General features: G+C 43.0%; 1 protein-coding gene across 1 annotated transcript in view; it reads right to left on the reverse strand.

The window, feature by feature from the left end:
* Positions 1 to 250: 250 nt before the first annotated feature.
* Positions 251 to 19,107, reverse strand: part of pde4ba (phosphodiesterase 4B, cAMP-specific a) — a gene marked incomplete at both ends in the record, with an annotated part of 141,656 nt that continues 122,799 nt past the window's right edge. The window contains 9 exons of the mRNA XM_083887613.1: positions 251 to 724; positions 835 to 1,017; positions 1,383 to 1,505; positions 1,613 to 1,767; positions 1,883 to 1,982; positions 2,176 to 2,340; positions 2,425 to 2,708; positions 5,252 to 5,345; positions 16,821 to 16,933. Of these exons, the coding sequence (XP_083743739.1) occupies positions 251 to 724; positions 835 to 1,017; positions 1,383 to 1,505; positions 1,613 to 1,767; positions 1,883 to 1,982; positions 2,176 to 2,340; positions 2,425 to 2,708; positions 5,252 to 5,345; positions 16,821 to 16,933 (1,691 nt within the window). The remainder of the gene's footprint in view (positions 725 to 834; positions 1,018 to 1,382; positions 1,506 to 1,612; positions 1,768 to 1,882; positions 1,983 to 2,175; positions 2,341 to 2,424; positions 2,709 to 5,251; positions 5,346 to 16,820; positions 16,934 to 19,107) is intronic.

The raw sequence follows: 19,107 nt of genomic DNA on the forward strand, positions 1-19,107 counted from the left end.
CAGTCTCATTTGTCCATCAAGACTAAATGTTCGCAGCAATTATTTCCTGAGAACTCTGAAGCCGCTTCACTGAAACTGTCCATCTACGTCTGGCTTCAAACACCCAAGTGCAAGACGCCCGCGTGTGCGGGCCAAAACAAAGCCTTTGCCTCTGTGGGCTTTTTAAAAAGCACAGCTGCAAGAGGATTCTCCCCCTCGTTTTTCTCCAAAAAAACTCTCAAATCACCACGTGAGCCTGGCGATGGAAACCCTATGTATCTGTGGGTGAGGCCTCATGCGTCACGATTTCTATTGCTGTCGTGGTCTCCATCATTCTGCCCTCCTCGTGATCCTGACAGTTCAAATAGTCCGGGGGAGGAGATTCACGATCTCCTCTACTATCATCATCCTCCTCCTCCTCCTCCTCCTCCTCTAATTCATCTTCCTCCCCTTCCTCCTCCTCCTCCTCCTCCTCCACATCGCCATCTTTCTCTATTCCATCCAAGTCCTCCTCCTCCAAGGTCAGCTCAAACTGAAACTTCTCCCCACCTCCCTGTCCTCCAGTGCCTCCACTGTGTCCGTGCGGGCCTTGGTCATAGAAGGGAGGGGAGGGACTTTGGGGGATCATGCTCTGGTACCAGTTCCTGTTGTCTTCCAGAGTGTCCAGAATGTCCTGGGCGTCTGGGTGGACCAGATCAGCCCATGTCTCCCAAAGAGGGTGCACAATGTAGTCGATGAATCCCACCTGAAAGAGATAATTATGGGTTAGGATTGAGTTTTCTTTCATGCTCACCCTTTGTTGTTTGTGCATAATTCAGTGTCTCTGCTCTTTTTTTTTCTTCTTTTTTTTCTCACCTGGCTCTTTTCCACTGAGGCTGTGTGTTTATCACACATCGGGCTGATCTCCATCCCTCTCTCTCTCTCTCTGTCTCCCTGATGGAAGAACTCCTCCATTATCCGATCGGTCCACTGACGATACAGTTCCAGGGACTTGGTGGGGTTACTCAGGTCAGCACAGTGCACCATGTTACGCAGCACCTATAACACAAAATAACACAACATTTCTATTGAGTAAAAAATGCACACACTATGGTTTAGAATTGGTTTAAACGTGTGAGCTTAACAAGAAAATGGCACTTTTTATGGCACAATGGTGTAATAAAGACGAAATCCTACAAATACCAAAAGGGTGAAGTGTAAAGTGAGCACTTTAAAGCAAAAAAAAAGATGGATTGGATGAGAGAAGGAGTGATGGTGGGAGCAGAGGTCAGCGATAGAGGCTGGCTAATGACCACTGGCTGAGTAACCGACATTGGCTATTGATCAGTGCTATTAAAAGCAGGGGGAAATAGAGAAGTAGAAGGTTTCTCGTATGTTCAGCGACAAATATATTGAGCACTTGCCTGTATTCTGTCGGTGTAATTGTCCAGCAGCAGCACTCCAGAGCTTGTCACCTTCTTGGTCTCCACCATGGTCTTCAGATCAGCCAGCAGACTCATGTGTTTGGACATGTCGGTGGCTAAGACCTGGATAAATGTGAGCCAAAAAAACAATAAGTAACTCATTCAGCATCAAGAGAATCCACACAGGTTGTGGCAGATGACAGCTGAAATATGAACAAGGGATACATTACCATGTCGATGACCATCTTGCGCAGTGACTGCCTCTGTTTCTTGGTGAGGTTCTGGAAGATGTCGCAGTTGTCTTCCTGTAGCAGCTTGAATCCCACAGCCAGGTGATGGTTCTCCAGCACAGACTCATCATTGTACATCAACGCCAGCTCAGAGTCTGGACAGAGGTCAAAGGAAAACAACAATTTATATCATTTTATAGGCAGAATATCATTTTTTTTTTTTTTTAATCTGATTTGGTTTCATATGTCAAGTAATATTTTTTTCCTTACTGGTATTGATTAGGAACTGGTTTGAAACTCCAGGATGGTCAACATCATGGATAGCTGCAGCAAAGATGGCTGCTAGGATCTCAAGATCTGTGAAGACCGCCTGTGAAAGAGAGGCAGGAAGAATGAGGCAAGGAAAAACAAAAAAAACAACTCTGTTTCTTATTTGTAAAGTTTGTCCCTTATTATTAATTACCAGAACATTGTCTCAGCGAGAAAACTTTGAATTTTAAAAGGATGAATGCAAATGTTCCAGTCACCCAGAATAAAAAGTGACTCTTCATATTGTGACTTACATCCAGGGCTGGAGTTGATAGGAGGATGTGTGTGGACTGGGCCACATCAGCAGCGTGCAGGCTGTTATGGTAGGCCACATCTGAATGGTAGTGGTCCTCCAATGTCATCATGTAGGCCACAAATGTATCCGAAGGGATCTTAAATGTCTTTAAAAGATCTCTCTCCTGGAAAAAAACATCAAACATATTTAGTATATCAGGATCACATAGTCAAACTAAAGTGATTAAAATGCTGATTATATTCCGTACCTGGAAGATGGCATACATGATGCAGGTCAGGGGTCTGTTGTTGGAGAACTCTGAAACCGTGAAGATGTTCAGGCCCCACTTGTTCAGGTCCTCCAGCTCTTTGGACAGCTGCTCCTCCTTCTCGGTCTTGACACCGAAGCGGGAGATGCTGCTGCTGGAGAGCGAGGGCCCGTGCGAGACCTTTTTGACACCGCTGATCTGTGTCATCAGCTGCTGCTTCTGCTGCTTCTTCTTCTCCCGTGTCTTGGATGTCGGCGACGGGATCTCCACTTCATTCTGTTTGTCTGTGGGAGCGACAACGGGAGGATTAAAAGACCCATTGGAGCCCATAAAACATGAGTCTGCCGTAACACGACACTGGATGAAAACAAAGGGGTGATTTATGGTTATAGCCCCAGGACCCAGGTGCACTTAATGAACACCTACAGTAGATGAATGCCGATGTCATTTATCAATCCAGTTATTTATTCAACATCTGTCCCTTCATTCATGCTCCCTTCCCTCCACCTGCCGTCTCCGTCTGAACCCCCCACTGTTCATCCGTCTCTGTTCCTGTCTTTCCTTCGTGGCACTTACTCCCTCCGTCTCACTGCAGGTGACTCACGTCTCATCTCCTGCTCTTTTCACTTTCATAGGTCAGTGCATTGACAGATGGAGAGCCGGGGCTTCAAGAACAGTCAAGACGGTCCCTTAAAGTTAGTCATTCAATAACCTGCAGCTTGTGAGGCTCAATCAGTCAGGCTATCAAATCTCTTAGACGTGACAGACATTAATGTCTGGTTTATTCTGGTTTCTGACTTTTTAGTCCCCCCAAAAAAAGAAATACAAAAAAAGAAAAAAAAGAAACAACTTCCATCTGTACGTATGCAATCTTTGTATTCATCTATCATGCCTGGACTCAGCTCATCTCTGGCCTATCACCCTTCCCGTGTGGAGGGTTATTCAATTACCATCAGTAATTCAGAACAGGCAATTAAACACTCTGAGACACGTGCTATGTGGGAAACAAGGGGAAGAACAATGTATTACCCTGTAATTTATTACAATCCATCATTACCACAACGACTGCTGCTGTGTTTGTGTGTGGCCTGTACATAAACTGTATGTGAGAAAAAGACACAGAGAGCGAGAGACGGACAGACAAGCTCATTTCTACATAAGTAAGTGCCAGTGTGTGATAAACTGCTGTGCAGCTTTGTAGCTCAGTTATGACCCTGGTTACTTTATCACTTCAGATTGGATCTCTTTATTTCACTAGCATGGATTGTCCATCAATCAAGCCCTGAGTGCTCTCAATCTTTTCTCCCAAACAGACACAAACAAAACCAACATTTCAGTTTCATTCTGGTTCTCTCCATCTTTATTCTAGCTTTTTCTTTCCTCTCCTCTGTCCCCTCCCACATGTTTTTCACTCCTGATTCCTTTTCATCCTCCTCCATATGCTCAGAGAGCTGGAGACACAGAGGGAAAAGGTGGATGAGGACATTTTAGGGACCTTGATCAAAGGGAATTATGACAGCAGCATGCCGCGAGGACGCACGTGGTTTGGAAGGCAGAAGGCATGCTGTCGACCAATAACCCAATCATGGAAAGCCCCCAAATCCTAGTTTCAGATTGCCCTAGATGAGAAACACTGGGATCTATCCAGATTTTTCTGTTCATAAAAAGGCAAAATAAAAGAATTACCAATGTCATACTAATCTAAGAGGATGGCAGCACTAGGCCAATCCAGGTCAACTTTGCTGCGTCAGCCATTTCACCCCCTCTTCCTAATATTCCCCTGATCTTTTTTTCTACCACCAGCAGGGTAATCCTGATTTCTTTATCACAGTGATAGTTATCTCCGTCTGGATTCTCAGGGCAGTGAGAGAATGTGGGGAGAGAGGAGGAGGCACAACAAGGTGTCCCCACTGACAAAGATGCATTAAGACGGGGATGAGTCACCCAATCTGCCGATCTCATCTTACTGCCAGCTAAGGGGGTTCCTCTATACCTCTGTTTTCTCCCTCACTGCAGTCAGCTCCCTCCCCTCCCCTCCCTTCCCTCCATTGCTTCTCCTCCGTCTCCCCTGCTCACCCCCTCCTCTCGCCGTGTATGATCTGGGGGTGAGGGATCTGCCAACAGCACTACACCACACCAGGACGCCAGAATCAGAATCGATTGGAAGCAGCCTTTATAAATATTCTTGACTACCTTCAACGTGCATCCTATTTTATAATATAAATTTTGTATGTAAATCCATATTTTTCACTCATTTACTTGTCTACTCGAAAGCTTTTGGCTTCCATCTTCTAGTCATCATGACAGATATTTAACAACTTTCAAAGCAATATTTGGGAAAATGGTTACAATATGTTTCTTTTGCTTGAGTGGCCTCATGAAACATATCCCACGGCAGAAGCAATGTTTCTAAAGACTATATAAATGTAGCAAAACCCATTTATTCACACGTTTTTCATGACCATATTTATCTACATTATTTTCATTTTGAGCCCAGGGCCCTGGATATGGAGAAAAAAGCTCAGTGGCGCAGTGTTTTATGGAACGCCCCCGCAGAAAAGCCTGCCAGAACAACTTGCACCGCTTCAACATCATGCACTGAAACACTTGAAGCTGCAGGAGAACATTGCGGCAAATGCAGGGAAGTGGGAATTTGTGTGAACTACCAAATATTTGTGTGTATTTGGTTGTTTTTTTTAATGTATTGTGATATACAGGCTACTGTCATTTTCTATTATGACACAAAGTTGATACTAAATAAATGAATTATAAATGCATTTTTAAATGTGTCAGTGTGATTCTGAGGGCACACAATGTCTTTATTTACCTAGGAAGGTGTTGGAGATGAATTCGGAAACCTGGTTCCCAGACCGACTCATCTCAGATAGGTGCGTCAACTCCCGATTCAACATTCTCTTGAACTGCAAGAGAGAAATAGGGAAGAGGAGGAGGGAGACGAAGAGAGAGAGAGAGAGAGAGAGAAATGTCAGTTTCCACTGAAGGAAAACCTGGGAGAAATGATGTTACAAGATTTCATGGAAAATACAACAGTGCCCAGTTTTTCTTAAACAGCTCAATCACATTGTATAATCGGTGCAGGGGAAAATATATTTTCCCCTCCATTTTCCCTTGCAATAATTAGTGTGCATCATTATTTGTGTAACCAGTTTAATATGCATTTTAATACCCCTCAATTCACTCCCTGCAAACATTTAATCACACTAAATCACATCATTTCGCTGTCTTAGTTGCGTCAATGTGCAAGAATGTCAATGATGTCAAACGGAAAATGTGCACGCTGTACCCGACACTGTTCTCCACTCCCACATTTTTGGTCATTTCCACATACATTTCCATAATATTGATATGGGGACATATGCAGCTGACAGAACACAGTGATCCAGGCACTGCAGTAGCAGCTGTTTATGACAGACTGATGCATGCGCGTGCACACACATACACACTGAAACACATCCAAACAGACCCACAGCTCTGCAGAGGGCTCAAGATGGAGTCTGAACCACAACACACCCATCCTGTCAGAACCCCCCCGTCACTATGATCTATTTACTGGTGTAATCGGGTCGACACAAGTGTTTTAGAAAGCTCAGAATAAACAAGTGATAACATAAAAATGCTACATTTCCTCTAATACAAGACTACTGGAGGTGCAATGAAATGAGTGCGGTATCCCAACAGCTACGTAGATAAGTGCCACACACCTTAATGTAACCCCAAGACACGGACAGCAGGTAATTGGCTTCAGGCATTTTGGACCCCGTTTTCTGGTTCCTACACAAAGCCAGAACTGTAATCCAATCTTAAAAAGAGGCGGATGAAAAGGATTCTTTCAATGCCGAAAAAGCCCCAAAAAATCCCTTCTTCACTCCTCCTCGTTGTTCCCCCCCCTTCTCAGAAGCTAAGAGAGCAGCTGGATGATGGCTCACTCTCCCTCTCAGCAGCAGAAAAGGTCCAGGTCCAAGGCTCCATGTCGGGGCATGGAGGGAAAGATGGATGCGCGGGGGTAAAGTGGGTGCACGAGCCAGGCTAAGCTGATGAGAGTGGATCGACCGGAGCAGCAGAAGCTCGAGCCGTGAGCTGGGGGGACTCTCAGCACACTGATGAATAATAGAGAAGAACCAAGGAAGGGAGGAGGGAAAAAAACAGCGATGGAGACACGGGGAGGAGGAGGAGAAGGAGGAGGGAGTGAGGCAGCGATGTTCATCTGACTGGAGGGGGGGTTCCTCCACTGGATTTGTCTTGCTCTGCTGCTCCCACTGATGTAGCACTCACTCCCCCCTCCTACCCTGCTTCTCTCTCCATGTTTCTCCTCTTTTTTCGTTCCCTCCCTCATCTTTCTCTTTTCCCCCCTTGCTGTAATCTGCCAGCCATAGCAACACTGTTCTGTACACATGATTTGACAGAAAGTGGGGAGAAAAGGGGGGAACCCTTATTACAGCTTTGCATCAGTGTACGTAGGGGGGGGACATTTGAGTAATTAATATTTAATATCCAGACATAGATTCTATTATTTCCAGCTGTGCATGTGCTGTGGATAAATCCCATCCACTTCAATTTCCAGCTGTAATTACCTCTTAAAGGATTTTTTTTTTTTTTTTACCAAGTCAGCCATTGTGAAGGAATGTCACTGAGCTGTGTAGCAATTCCTTCTCACTACAGTAAAACAATAAGGGCTGAGAAAGGGACAGGGATATTTTAAAAGTATGTGAACGCACAATGACAGTATTTTTTATCTTCATTATCTCTATTATCTCTATTATCATCCGCTCCTCTACCCCCCCCCCCCCCCACCCCCCTTTGAATCTTCCTTTGTCTCTTGACATCCCAAAGTGCAGCAGCCATTGTGGTGTACTCAAAAGCCTGTTCATTATCTGCATCCCATAATAACATTAGATGCTGTCAGGGTGTCTGTGGAAGGCTATTTTTAACAGCTGAGAGATGGCCAGAGAGGGAGGAGGAAAGGGAAGAAAGGGAAGAGAGGGAGGGGGGGGAGAGAGAGAAAAAGGAGAGATGGGGAGGTAATTGCATCCTTTTCCAATTTAGGGCGACATCAACGCACAGTTTCTCACACTGCCTGTTGGTAAGTGTGTATACACTAATTAACAGAACATCCCAACTCCATAGCAACAGCATCAGTCGGTCAGTGTAAGACGGAGAGGAGAGGAGAGGAGAGGTTTCCCTCTTTTTTTCCTTTCGCAGGAAGACATGTGGTGCAGCTGCTGAGCTGTCACGAGGACACCGCACACATCGCCTCCACTCGCATCCGCCAATGCAGAGCCTCACTCTCCACCACTTATGTCAATATCTCCCCCCACTGCCACTCGCCAACACAGTCATCCATCTCTGTGTCTGTCTGCCTCTCTGCCAGAATCAATGGGCTGTCCTTGGAGCAGGTGTTGATACTGCTGCAGTGTACAAGGCTCGGGCCACCTGACTGGAATACACTGTTACATCAGTGCCACCGGCCAAGTCTGTGTCGAGCCTTGTGCTTTTTTTGTCAATTGTTACGCGTCCTGATGGCGGAAGCGATGCTTTCGTAATGATGGAGATATCTGCAGTTGTTGTCGCTTCGCAGGCACAGATTTCCCAGAAAACCCCTTCAGACCGATGCACACACAAAACACTAAATTGGGGAAAAGAAGAGGGTGGTGGGCTGAAAGCTTCCCAGATTATCCTCCCACTGAGGGAAAGAACCAGAAAAAAAGGGGGGGGGGGGGGGGGGGCGAGGCAGGATGCACAAAATAAATAAAAAAATAAAAAAGAGAAGACTGCTTTTATATAATAGCTTACTGCATAATATATAAGAAACCAGAAATAACAGCGGGGGATGTCTCTCTGCAATGTGTTGAAGTGCTTCGCTTCCACAGAGGCTGGGAAAAAAGCCTCACGCACAAACAGCAGCAGCAGCAGCAGCAGCCTACAAAAGCGTTAATTTGCAGTTAAGCACAGTTTACGGTGACATGTCACATACTTATTTTACACACTCCGGTTCATATGTTTGTCTGTTTCTTTGACTGTTCATTCACAGGGGGAAACCTATGCAGCTACGCGACTCACATCATGACACGACTGGAGGATTAGTCTCTCAGAAGCTCTGCAGGCATCTCTTCCTCACATGCCCACAGAGGCACTACATTTTTATTCCAATTATTTTTATTTTCCTGCCATCATCTCTGCCTCTCCTTCTGTTTCTCTCTGCTTGCACGTGTACGGGCGGATTCGGCACAGAGCTGCACGACAGAGGCACGAGAGGGTGAATTGAGTCTGTGGTATTTCATTGCGAGAAGGAGGACACACGCACACACCACACCACACACACACACGACGCCGAGCCTCCTCCAATCAGATGTGATCCAATCGGACAGCTCACTGTGAAAGGCAGCCAGGCAGACAGGTAGGCAGGAAGGCAAGACACAGATTTCCCCTCTGACACAAGACTCTGGTCTTTTGTACTCACAGCAACGTGCCTCTATGATCTGACCAGCTGCTTCACACATCTGCACTCGATCTTGTGTCGTGTACTGCATTTGTAACGATTATAATCTGATTACAAACATTATTATTATACAGTGTGCAAACGTGTAACGTCTTTTTTCCATATTATGAAATGTCCTGCATCATGACACCATTTTTTACTTCTTTCTTGGCTATAATAAAATGTCAAATAATCCTTGAATCACAAGAGTGAAGCTGCTTCAGAATGAAGTTGCTCCTCTGAGCCACTAGTTGGCACACTAAGCTCAGTGTGCTGCTCTGTGTTTTAGGGAGCACTGACCCTGGAAGACTGCAGAGGCAGAACTTTGGTTTGTGCAAATAGTGAATCTTGGAACGAATCTGACACAATTGACACGGAGAAGGTGTAAAATGTTTGGATAAAGGATGTGACACTTTCACTAATGGATATTTTACTCTGTAATTGCCTTAAACTGAAATTAATCCTAATTTCACAGAAATGATGATCTTTCAGACCCGTGAAATCACCTCACACTTCACGTTTGTGACACAAACAAACCAATATTAGATAACTGGACAATTTGGGGGTTCAGTCTCTTGCTCAAGGACAGTGTGTGCCAGAGAACACCACCAACGGCCCTCACGTACCATCAGTAGTTACATTTTTATCAGCCTATTCATATTCAGAGAATCCAACGTTGCCGACATACGTCAGCAGATGATCTGCGGCCTCTCTTTAACACGTGGTAAAGAGCAGTAACATCCATGTTCACGGCTGAGACGTGATTTTGACACAACTGCAAAAGTCAGGGTGTCTATCTACGTATATATGTGCGTATGTCAGGGAGAGACACAGGCGGCCTGACTTCCTCTCACTTCCTCTGACTCACACACACACACACTCATGCACGAGAAAGTATGCCTTCTTGCCGATAAACCTGTGAAGTAAGTTGTATTAAACACAAACAGGAAGCAAAAAAAAAAACCTGAAGGAGATAAAGTAGGCGAGCTGTAAAGCGAGTGAATCATTCCCACGTTACTATACCAGCATCAGTAAAGTCAGATGTGATCGGTTAGACCGTTTTTCTGGACATCACAGCTGCACTCGTCCATGCTCTTCTTCCAAACAGGAATCAACAGCACAGGGTCAGTGCTCTGTGAACATCTTTCACATAATCCAGCTCTTACATGCTTAATGTTAGGTACTGAATGTATGTAACTTTTGGGAAGAAGTCTCAAGATCATTTCCATCAAACTCCCTATCCCCCGTTTCATCAAATCATCTGTAAAGCAGCAACGAACCACATCACACTTTCCTCCGTCCTTCTCTGCTATGCTTTAAAAAACAACAACTTTTCTCCCACCTGAGAAAGACAAACATGCTGAAATTTGTCAAAAATCACCTCAGCTCATCTGCTTACGAGAACTTTTTTGCACTTGAATTCTGCTGACTCAAAAACTTAAAATAAGTACAATTATATTAATATCCAAACTTTGCAGAATTGCACAGTATGCCCCGTACTCAGAAAACATATTAGCATTCATTAAGCACCATCACCTAATCATCTGGTGGTTTAAAAAAGACATACATTATGTCTGAGACACAGTAACCCATCCCTGAAATCATACTTTTTTTAATTTTAGTGAGGTAAATACATCACGAAGAACCAGAGACACATCTGAAATCACTCATGTGAACGTGTTTTAACTTCAACAGCCTCATCGTAGGGATGTAAAAGGATTCTCAAAGGCAGATGCTGTATGAAATTCAACACGAACAACACACACCACTTCAGTAATGTACAGCTGCAGAACACAAACACCACATACTTTCCCCCCCAAAAAAACCCCTAAAGCATCTACTCCAGCCACAACTCAAGTCGACACAAGTCTAAAGAGCGATTAAAGTATAGCGAGAAAAGTGACGCCGAGCGTGTATGAACTTGATGATAAAAATGCTTGGAAAGCTCACCTTTCTCCAACCATTCAGCTTCCCCAGTTTCCTCTCTTTCTTGTCAAAGCAGCAGGCTCCCATGTTTCTGTGTGTGAAGCGCAGAGCAGAGTGGGGCTGCTGTCCGTTTGAGTGTCTCTTTCAGTCTGACTATAGCATGAGTAAAAGGACCAAGCCTCAGCTCTCTGACGCTGGGAAACGCCACAGCTCACAGTGACTCACTTTGGGCTTCGAGGTCTGACTCGGCTTTACCTCACACTCTGTGTGTGTCTGTGTGTGGAGCAATGGCTAAGAGAGACACACACACCAACACACACTCACTCCCTCATAGGGGTAGTCCCGCCTCTAGCCTGCTGCTCTTCTTCTTGCAGCTGCAGTCACAGCTCACATTTACACTGTCAATAGTTTTGATGACTAGAAAGCTTCCTGTTACAATGAACGTGGTGGATTTCCTCTAACTTCAGAATTGATTTTTTTTTCTCTCCTGACATTTAAAACGTGTGTAGGTAAATGTAAAGCCAAATGTGGTTGAGAAGAGTTCACGAAAAAGTTTCACAGCAGAACGCTGTGGAAGCAAAGTATTACACTGAGCTGCTTTTTTAGTAAATCAACTATTTAGTGAAACTATAGAGTCAATATAATAAGCCCTCAAGGAAGAGAGGACTGAATATGGTCACTGCAAAAAGCATCACTCTGTAAACAAACGGTGATATTTTTGTTTGATTCACACAAAGAGTTCAGTGTTAAAAACTCTGGGTTTCAAATACGGCTGCAACAAACAGTTATTTTCTAAAATTAGTTATCATTTTGATTAATTTTTGAAGCAAAAAAAAGAATAAATATTGAGAATATGTTGCTTTACTTGCTATGTAAACTTGTAACTGTAAAAGTTTGGATGTTTTCATCTGCAGGTTTGATATTTGATGAAAATATTATATATATATTAATATATTGATGGAATATATTATAGTGTAATAAATAAGGGGGGGGGGGCTGAAAATCTTATTATTATAGAGGCTAGTTTCAAGCTCCAATTCATCGGCAGAAGTATAAACATATATGTACCTGTCCCCCATTCCTATTACACACAACTCAATTTATACTGACTATACGATTATACGACTACTTTATTCCATCACCAAATATTTACATATTTACACTATCTCATATAATGTTCTCAGTACAACACAAACAACATGTCTGGCTTTAAACTCGACCATTTCCATCACTGTCCTGGATTAAACTGCTCTTCTTCCTTATATTTATTTCAAACTTGTATATTCTTTTCAACAGATTTATGTTTATGTGAAACTTCTACTGGTAGAGTAGTATAGTCTTATACAATCGTGATGTTGTGTTGAACTGAGAGACCTGAAAACCTGCAAAAATACAATTTAAAGTGTCCGATAATTAAGTTAATTTGCGGTGTCTTTTGAGAACACAGTGTACAGGCTCAAATAACAAAAGACAGACAGACTTCACACGGAGTCTGTAGGTACACACATACACACACTCTTGTACTTGCTGCATACTGAGGACTGGGTTGCTGACAAAGTGAGGACCATCATTTCCACTTTATAAATCAACGCAATTACAAATATCTATTTAATGAATGACATCTATAAAGAACTACTGGGTGTAGTACCATAAAATGTCTGTAGGTGGAGCCCCAGAGCAAAAAGGGCTGGATTTTTTGTAAAGATTTTTTTGAATTTTTGGTACAAAATTTGAAAAAAAAAAATTGACCCAGAATGTTTGGTCAAAATTTTGACGAAAACGTCATATTATACTATGTCGTCCAAGAAAAAAAAAAAAATCTTTGCCAAAAAATTTTTGGTCCAAAATTTGAAAAAGAAAATTGACCCAAAATTTTGGTCCAAAATTTTATAAAAACGTCATACTATACTATGTCGTCCAAAATTTGAAAAAATCTTTGCCAAAAAATGTTGGTCCAAAATTTGACAAAAAGTCATACTATACTCAAAAATGTCCAAAATTTGAAAAAATCTTTGCCAAAAAATGTTGGTCCAAAATTTGACAAAAAGTCACACTACACTTTGTCGTCCAAATTTTTTTTTTTTTTTTTTTTAACAAATTGAGTATAGCATGTTATAGCAACCTAAGGAAGTGATTTCAATGAAAACAAAGTGAGGACCGGCCAAAATGTCCTCACTCCGTGTAAATGACCTCATTTCGTTGGTTAAAAACCCTCACTGGTCGCAAGTACAACACACACACACACACACACAAACAGAACAGTCACGTACTATAGGTCTGAGACTGCAATGCCTCCGATGCACTTCACCTTGAAGCCATAGCAGCGACTTCTCCCGTTTCACCTCCCTCATACTCAGGTTTCACACTCTGCCCGTGGCTTGAATAACATTTTTTTTTTCTGTCCTAAAAACAACAGGTACTCGAGGGTCACGACATCCCCACTAAAATCTGGTAAAGTATGTGTGGGTGTCCACCAGACAAAGGGATGACAGTTTTTGGTTTGTTGCATAAACAAGCTGAGAAATAAGATCATTAATATGTCAGTGGGATTAACCTACTGTTGATATGTACACAGCCACAAACACAGGGAGACACAGACTGTATGCAAGACGCACGTGTGTGTGTGTGTGTGTGTGTGTGTGTGTGTGAGACGATTGCTTATCAGATCTGATCCACAGACGGTTACGTGTCAGGACGTCCCGCTGCCATCGTCACATCAGCGAAGTGTCATAAGACACACACACAAAAAGCGCATTGTGCCACCTGACGTAGCACACACTGCTCGATGGTCACGTCCTGCTAATCCAGTCTTCACTACATCACACGTATAGATTTAAATGAACTTTTTAAGGAGAGAATTCTCCTCCAATTATCTAATGTGAAACCTTATCAACATTGATCTGCTGAAGATAAATAGGCTTTCTAATAATCCAAAGATGATAAAGGATTAAGTCATGTTGACATCACTGTGTTTTTCCTGGAAAAAGCAAAGTAAAACTTTTCTTTCTTTCTTTGTTCCACAGTTAAGACAGTTTGGAATTTCTCACAGCTGGAGGCTCCTATAATCAATCACCACCTGCAGACAGCTTTTGGCTCAATATATTTTTTTGTCCGTGATTGTGAAAGTGCTAAAATCACACTCTGGAGCGAGATGAGTAGAATTTGACCTGTAAGCTAACAAAATGAGCTTAATCACGTTTTTCATACAGGAGCTTATTTTATAGCACATAAAATCAGCCAGGCTTATGAGTTGTACTTAGCTCTGTAATTAATCATGGGTGTGTGCTGCAATAAACTAGTTAGAGTGAAACACAGGTTCACAGACACTTTGGTGGTTTGCTATTATAATTTTATTACACTTTTGCCAGATAGTAAGAGTCTGCAAAAAAAAAACAAATCTGCTCATGTACAAAATAAAAGCACACGAGCTTAACATCTGGGTGTGTGCAGAGTGTACACAACAATAATAATAATAATAACACAAATAATAATACATTTTATTTGTTGGAGCCTTTTTAAGACCCACCTCTTCTCCTTGGCCTTCACTTCAGGATAAAAATAGTCAATTTTGCTACACTTCTCTGTAGTTTTTACCATTTTACTATTCTATAATCCCCCAGTACACCCCCCCGGTTAAGTGCTCTAGAAATAAAGTTGAATTAACTCAACTTTCTTGACGCTCAAGATCACCCTATATACACAGCAAACCGATAATAAGTTACAAATAGAACAAAATAAAAATAAAATATAATAAAAGACAATGACATTGGATGGGGCAGTGTGGTCATTGGGATTATAACATTCTGAATAGGTGAGATTTTATGGTTGGATTTGAAATGTGGGGCCCACGGTTGGTGTAGTGGTTAGCACTCTTGCCTTTGCAGCAAGAAGACCCGGGTTCCTGGGTTCGAGCCCCATTTGGAACATCTTTGGAACAAGGGCCTTTCTGCAAGGAGTTTGCATGTTCTCCCCGTGAGTGCGTTGGTTTCCTCCGGGTTCTCCGGCTTCCTCCCACAGTCCAAAAACATGCAATATGGGGATTAGGTGAATTGGTCACTCTAAATTGACCGTAGGTGTGAGAGTGTGAGTGAATGGTTGTTTGTCTCTATATGTGGCCCTGTGATGGACTGGCGAACTGTCCAGGGAGTACCCCGCCTATCGCCCAATGTCTGCTGAGATAGGCACAGCATCCCCCGTGACCCTCTGGTGGAGGATAAAGCGGTAGATAATGGATGGATGGATGGATTTGAAATGTGGGAGGGAGTCAGTGTTGTGGAGGTCAGGAGGGAGGGAGGGAATTCCCGAGCTGGTGACTGTGCATAATCCCTATTTTCAGAATAAAATAAAAAAATATATAGCGAAATTACAGGATTTTTTTGGCGGTCAAAAGTGCCGTGACAACTGGCTACACAAGTCAGGTAACATTTTAGATTTACATGGATAGTGGACGGCAAAAATGCTGTTCATTAGCCATTCATCGCTTTAGCTCAGGCTGTGTGTGTGTGTGTGTGTGTGTGTGAGGTTAGAGCCTGAAGTCTCACTGTATCATAACGGACACACTTAGAGACGGCGTCTCCTATTTACTCTCCGACTGCTTTGTTGTTCTTTTCTGTCTGAAGACGTTCTGTCACTTTGAGTCTGTGACTCATTCGTCTCAACTGAAACCAGACCCGGTGAGTGTCAGCGTTGGATGTTTTGTTCACATGACGACAGAAAACGGGATGAATAAACATGACCATTAAACGTCCAAAACCAAACGGCGATGATGGGATGTCTATTGTCATCTGGAGAGAGAGCAGGGGGATCAGGAAGGAGACAGGAAGTGAGAGTCACTTTGACCAGGGGTCGCGCGCACACACACATAAACACACACACACACACACACACACACAATCGCTCTCTTCCTCTTGAGTTTATTGTGTTTGACCCACTGCAGGAGCCCTTGCATCCTGTTGTCCACTTTTATGAGAAATAACAAGCTTTTCCTCTTGGCTCACTTCAGGCTCTTACACACTTACAGACTGCCACTCACCCAGCCAGCAGCTGAGCAGAGCATGATACAAACCACTTTAATTTATGAAACAATACTTTGACTTCACACAGTAACTTTGTCTACAACAGTGAGCAGATTCATTCAGTATGGTATATCCACAACAACAACGGCCAAGCGTTCAGTGCATGGATTTATTACAACAGGTGCTCTTCCTGTTTCCTCCAGTGGCAATTTGTGGAAATGCAACAAAATATCCCCCGCAGCCTGAAGTGTTATCACTTCAGACCACACATCTGCAAGCCAGGATTCCTCCGACAAAATTGTTATTTTAATTTCTATATGTGATTTTATTTGTAAAACTGTCCCTAAGACCAGGAAGGTAAGTTTTGATTTTATTTGACATCATCCCAATGTCAATGTCTGAATTTAACCTAAAAGTTAACCTAAAATTCTACCTAACGACACAATAAAAACACAAATTAAACTAAACCAGGGAAGCGATTGTGCGACTGTATTGTGTCTGCGTGTGTGCTGTATATCACACAAAGACACAAAGTACAGTAGACATGAGATAGACGGAAAAGATGAAGAGGTGACGAGACAAACACACACACAGCCTTTTCTCAAAGTTTGCACCAAAGAGAAGAAAAAAACTACAGAATTAATGAAAATTTCTATTGATTTAGGATAACTAACTAGATTAGGGGTAACATCCTGTGAGTGCTCATGCTCGCACTGCACTCTAAAAAACTTTGGTCAGGTCAGGCCATGCAGCTACAGTATCTCTGGATTCTGTAAAACTGTCATTCATGTGTTCATAAGCTGGGATATTAGTTCTCCAAGCAGCTGCTTAGATTCTTTGAGCGCTCCCTCAAAGAGCAGAACCTCTTCTGCGCGAAGAAAATGCTCGGTCGGTTTCAAGATTTCGCTTGTTATTTCATTTTATATATATATAACTGTCAAAGTTGCAGCCCATCCTACCTTATTGGAGGCCATGTCACTGACAGAGCGGTAGGTCTGGATCGTCTCCAGCTGATCCAGACACCAGTCCAGCTCCTCCATCGTCTCCGTGGCCAGCTTCTGGTACGCGTCATCTGTCAAGAAGCAGCCAGCACACACGGACACACAGTCAGAACAGATGGTGCACATGGAGGCCCAGCGCTGCCCTGCCACTCCCAGGCAACATCCACCACCCAAGGGTCCCACGCCGGGGGCCTGTGGCTGCTCCTGCTGCTGAGCAGGGGGAAAAGCTGGGGGTGGCACACGACTGCTGTGCTCCTTCATCATGAGGAGATGTAACTGTGGACCCAGCAGGTGGGACTGGCAGCTGTCAGCACAGCAGAGCTAAGTAAAACTTGGACCTGAGCTCGCTCTGTCACACACTCAATGTGACATGAGAGGCAGTTGAGCAGCGAGAGTGAAAATAATGAGTATAAGACATGAGCAAACATTTGCAAAGGCCCTGTTCAGACTTGGTATTAACATCCGTCCTGGATGCATCTGCCGTGGCCACATGAGAGCGGACCTGGCTTCTCCACCCTGTATTCAAATACGCACTGAGATCATGTCTGTTTGCAAGAACAAAATAATGTTTTTAATGAGTGTCTGACTGTACAGATGTGTGTTTGTTGTCAGCATTGTTTGCATATGTGTGTTAGTGCAGATGACAGAAAGAGAGACAGAGAGATAAAAAGCGCTGCTCGGGCTGCTGTAACATGAATAATGAAGAGTCAAACCATTTAGAAAAAGAAAATGAAAAGGCGATCAGTGTTAATACACTACTGACTTGGGTCCAGTTATACATTCTCATGGTTTCTCATACCACTGCTATGCTGAACTTTATTTCTCATTTTCCACCAGATGATTCCAGTCTTGTGTGCACACCTCAGCTTGACTTACAAACATACATGTAGCTACATGAATGAAGGAACACCACCTTCAGCTAATCCTTTGTAACAGATTCTGAGTCTTGCCTACAGAGAGACTTCTTGGTCTGAACCCATGTGCTTGAACTCTTATGCTCCCTCTTCCCCACTGAGTTCCTCTCACTGTCTCGCTCTAGACTCCCCGCACAAAAGGGAATCTCAATCCAGATTGTTCTCATTTGTGGTTTTTTTCCCCCCCGATAGTGGAACAAGCTTTCTAATGCTATCAAAAACAGCAGATTCTCTCTCTGTCTTAAAGAAACTGTTGAGCACTCGTGTCTTTCGGGAATATCTTTGCTCTAAAATCTCTCAACACCACTTACGAACTAACCCTTCCTTGTCTAAAGCACTCTCTACTCCTCTACTTTCCTTCTTAAACTTCACTAGCATGTATTTCTTTTCTCCAGATGTTTTCTTACTGCATGGTCCCTCAAAAGAATATCTCTGATCACATAGTAGTTTTCAATCCTATTCAACATCCATCTATCCATCCATTTTCCACTGCTTAATCCTCCACATGAGGGTCAAGGGGGGTGCTCTGCCAATATCAGCTGACATAGGGCGATATAGGCGAGGGGCTAAAAGAGTAATATATTACTTTAATGTGCCGTCCTTGTCTGTGTGCTGAACTGCAGATATGAGGCGCTTAAGGGCTTTGATCACAGATAGAAGCAGAACATGTTCCTGCATCGCCGTCATTCGTGTCCTTGTGAAACGATGTCAACGATATTTTCTTACATTTAACCAGGTAGATATTTTTTCGCCTGAGAATGAACCAAGTATGAACAGAAGTATAAAACACTATGGACGATGAGTTCATGGCCTTGTTTTTCTGTAACTGTCTCTGTATTTTCAGTACTACAGACAGTGTTTCATGAAAATTCTTTCAACCCTGATTTGCTCCAAACCTTCTGAATTTCCCTTTATCTTTTATTGGCGATTATAATGTAATATCTGTTTAAAAGTCGACAGTCGTCACATGAATGCATTTTGTTTATGAAATGAACTGAACTGAAAAAATCACCGATGGATTTACATGCTCAGCATTTTCTTCCAGCTAGAAGAGCCAGTTCACAGAACTTGGCTCGTAGTTCACCTCTCTGACTTCAGCCTCACCCTCTGCCTGAGCTTTTGATGAAAGTAATGCAATAGCAATGTCATGTGTTACTTTGGAAAAAAGCAATATTGCAATGTCCGTTATTACTAAACAATAATATTTAATATATTACATTTAACTTCCCCAACACTGTTCCAATTACATTGTGGCCATCACTTGTAAGTCTCTTTGGATAGTCAAAGAATGTAAATGTAGCATAAATGCAATCATAATGGATAAATCAACA

This window comes from Microchirus variegatus (assembly GCF_963457635.1).
Source record: "Microchirus variegatus genome assembly, chromosome: 4".
In the NCBI taxonomy this organism is placed as follows: Eukaryota; Metazoa; Chordata; class Actinopteri; order Pleuronectiformes; family Soleidae; genus Microchirus; species Microchirus variegatus.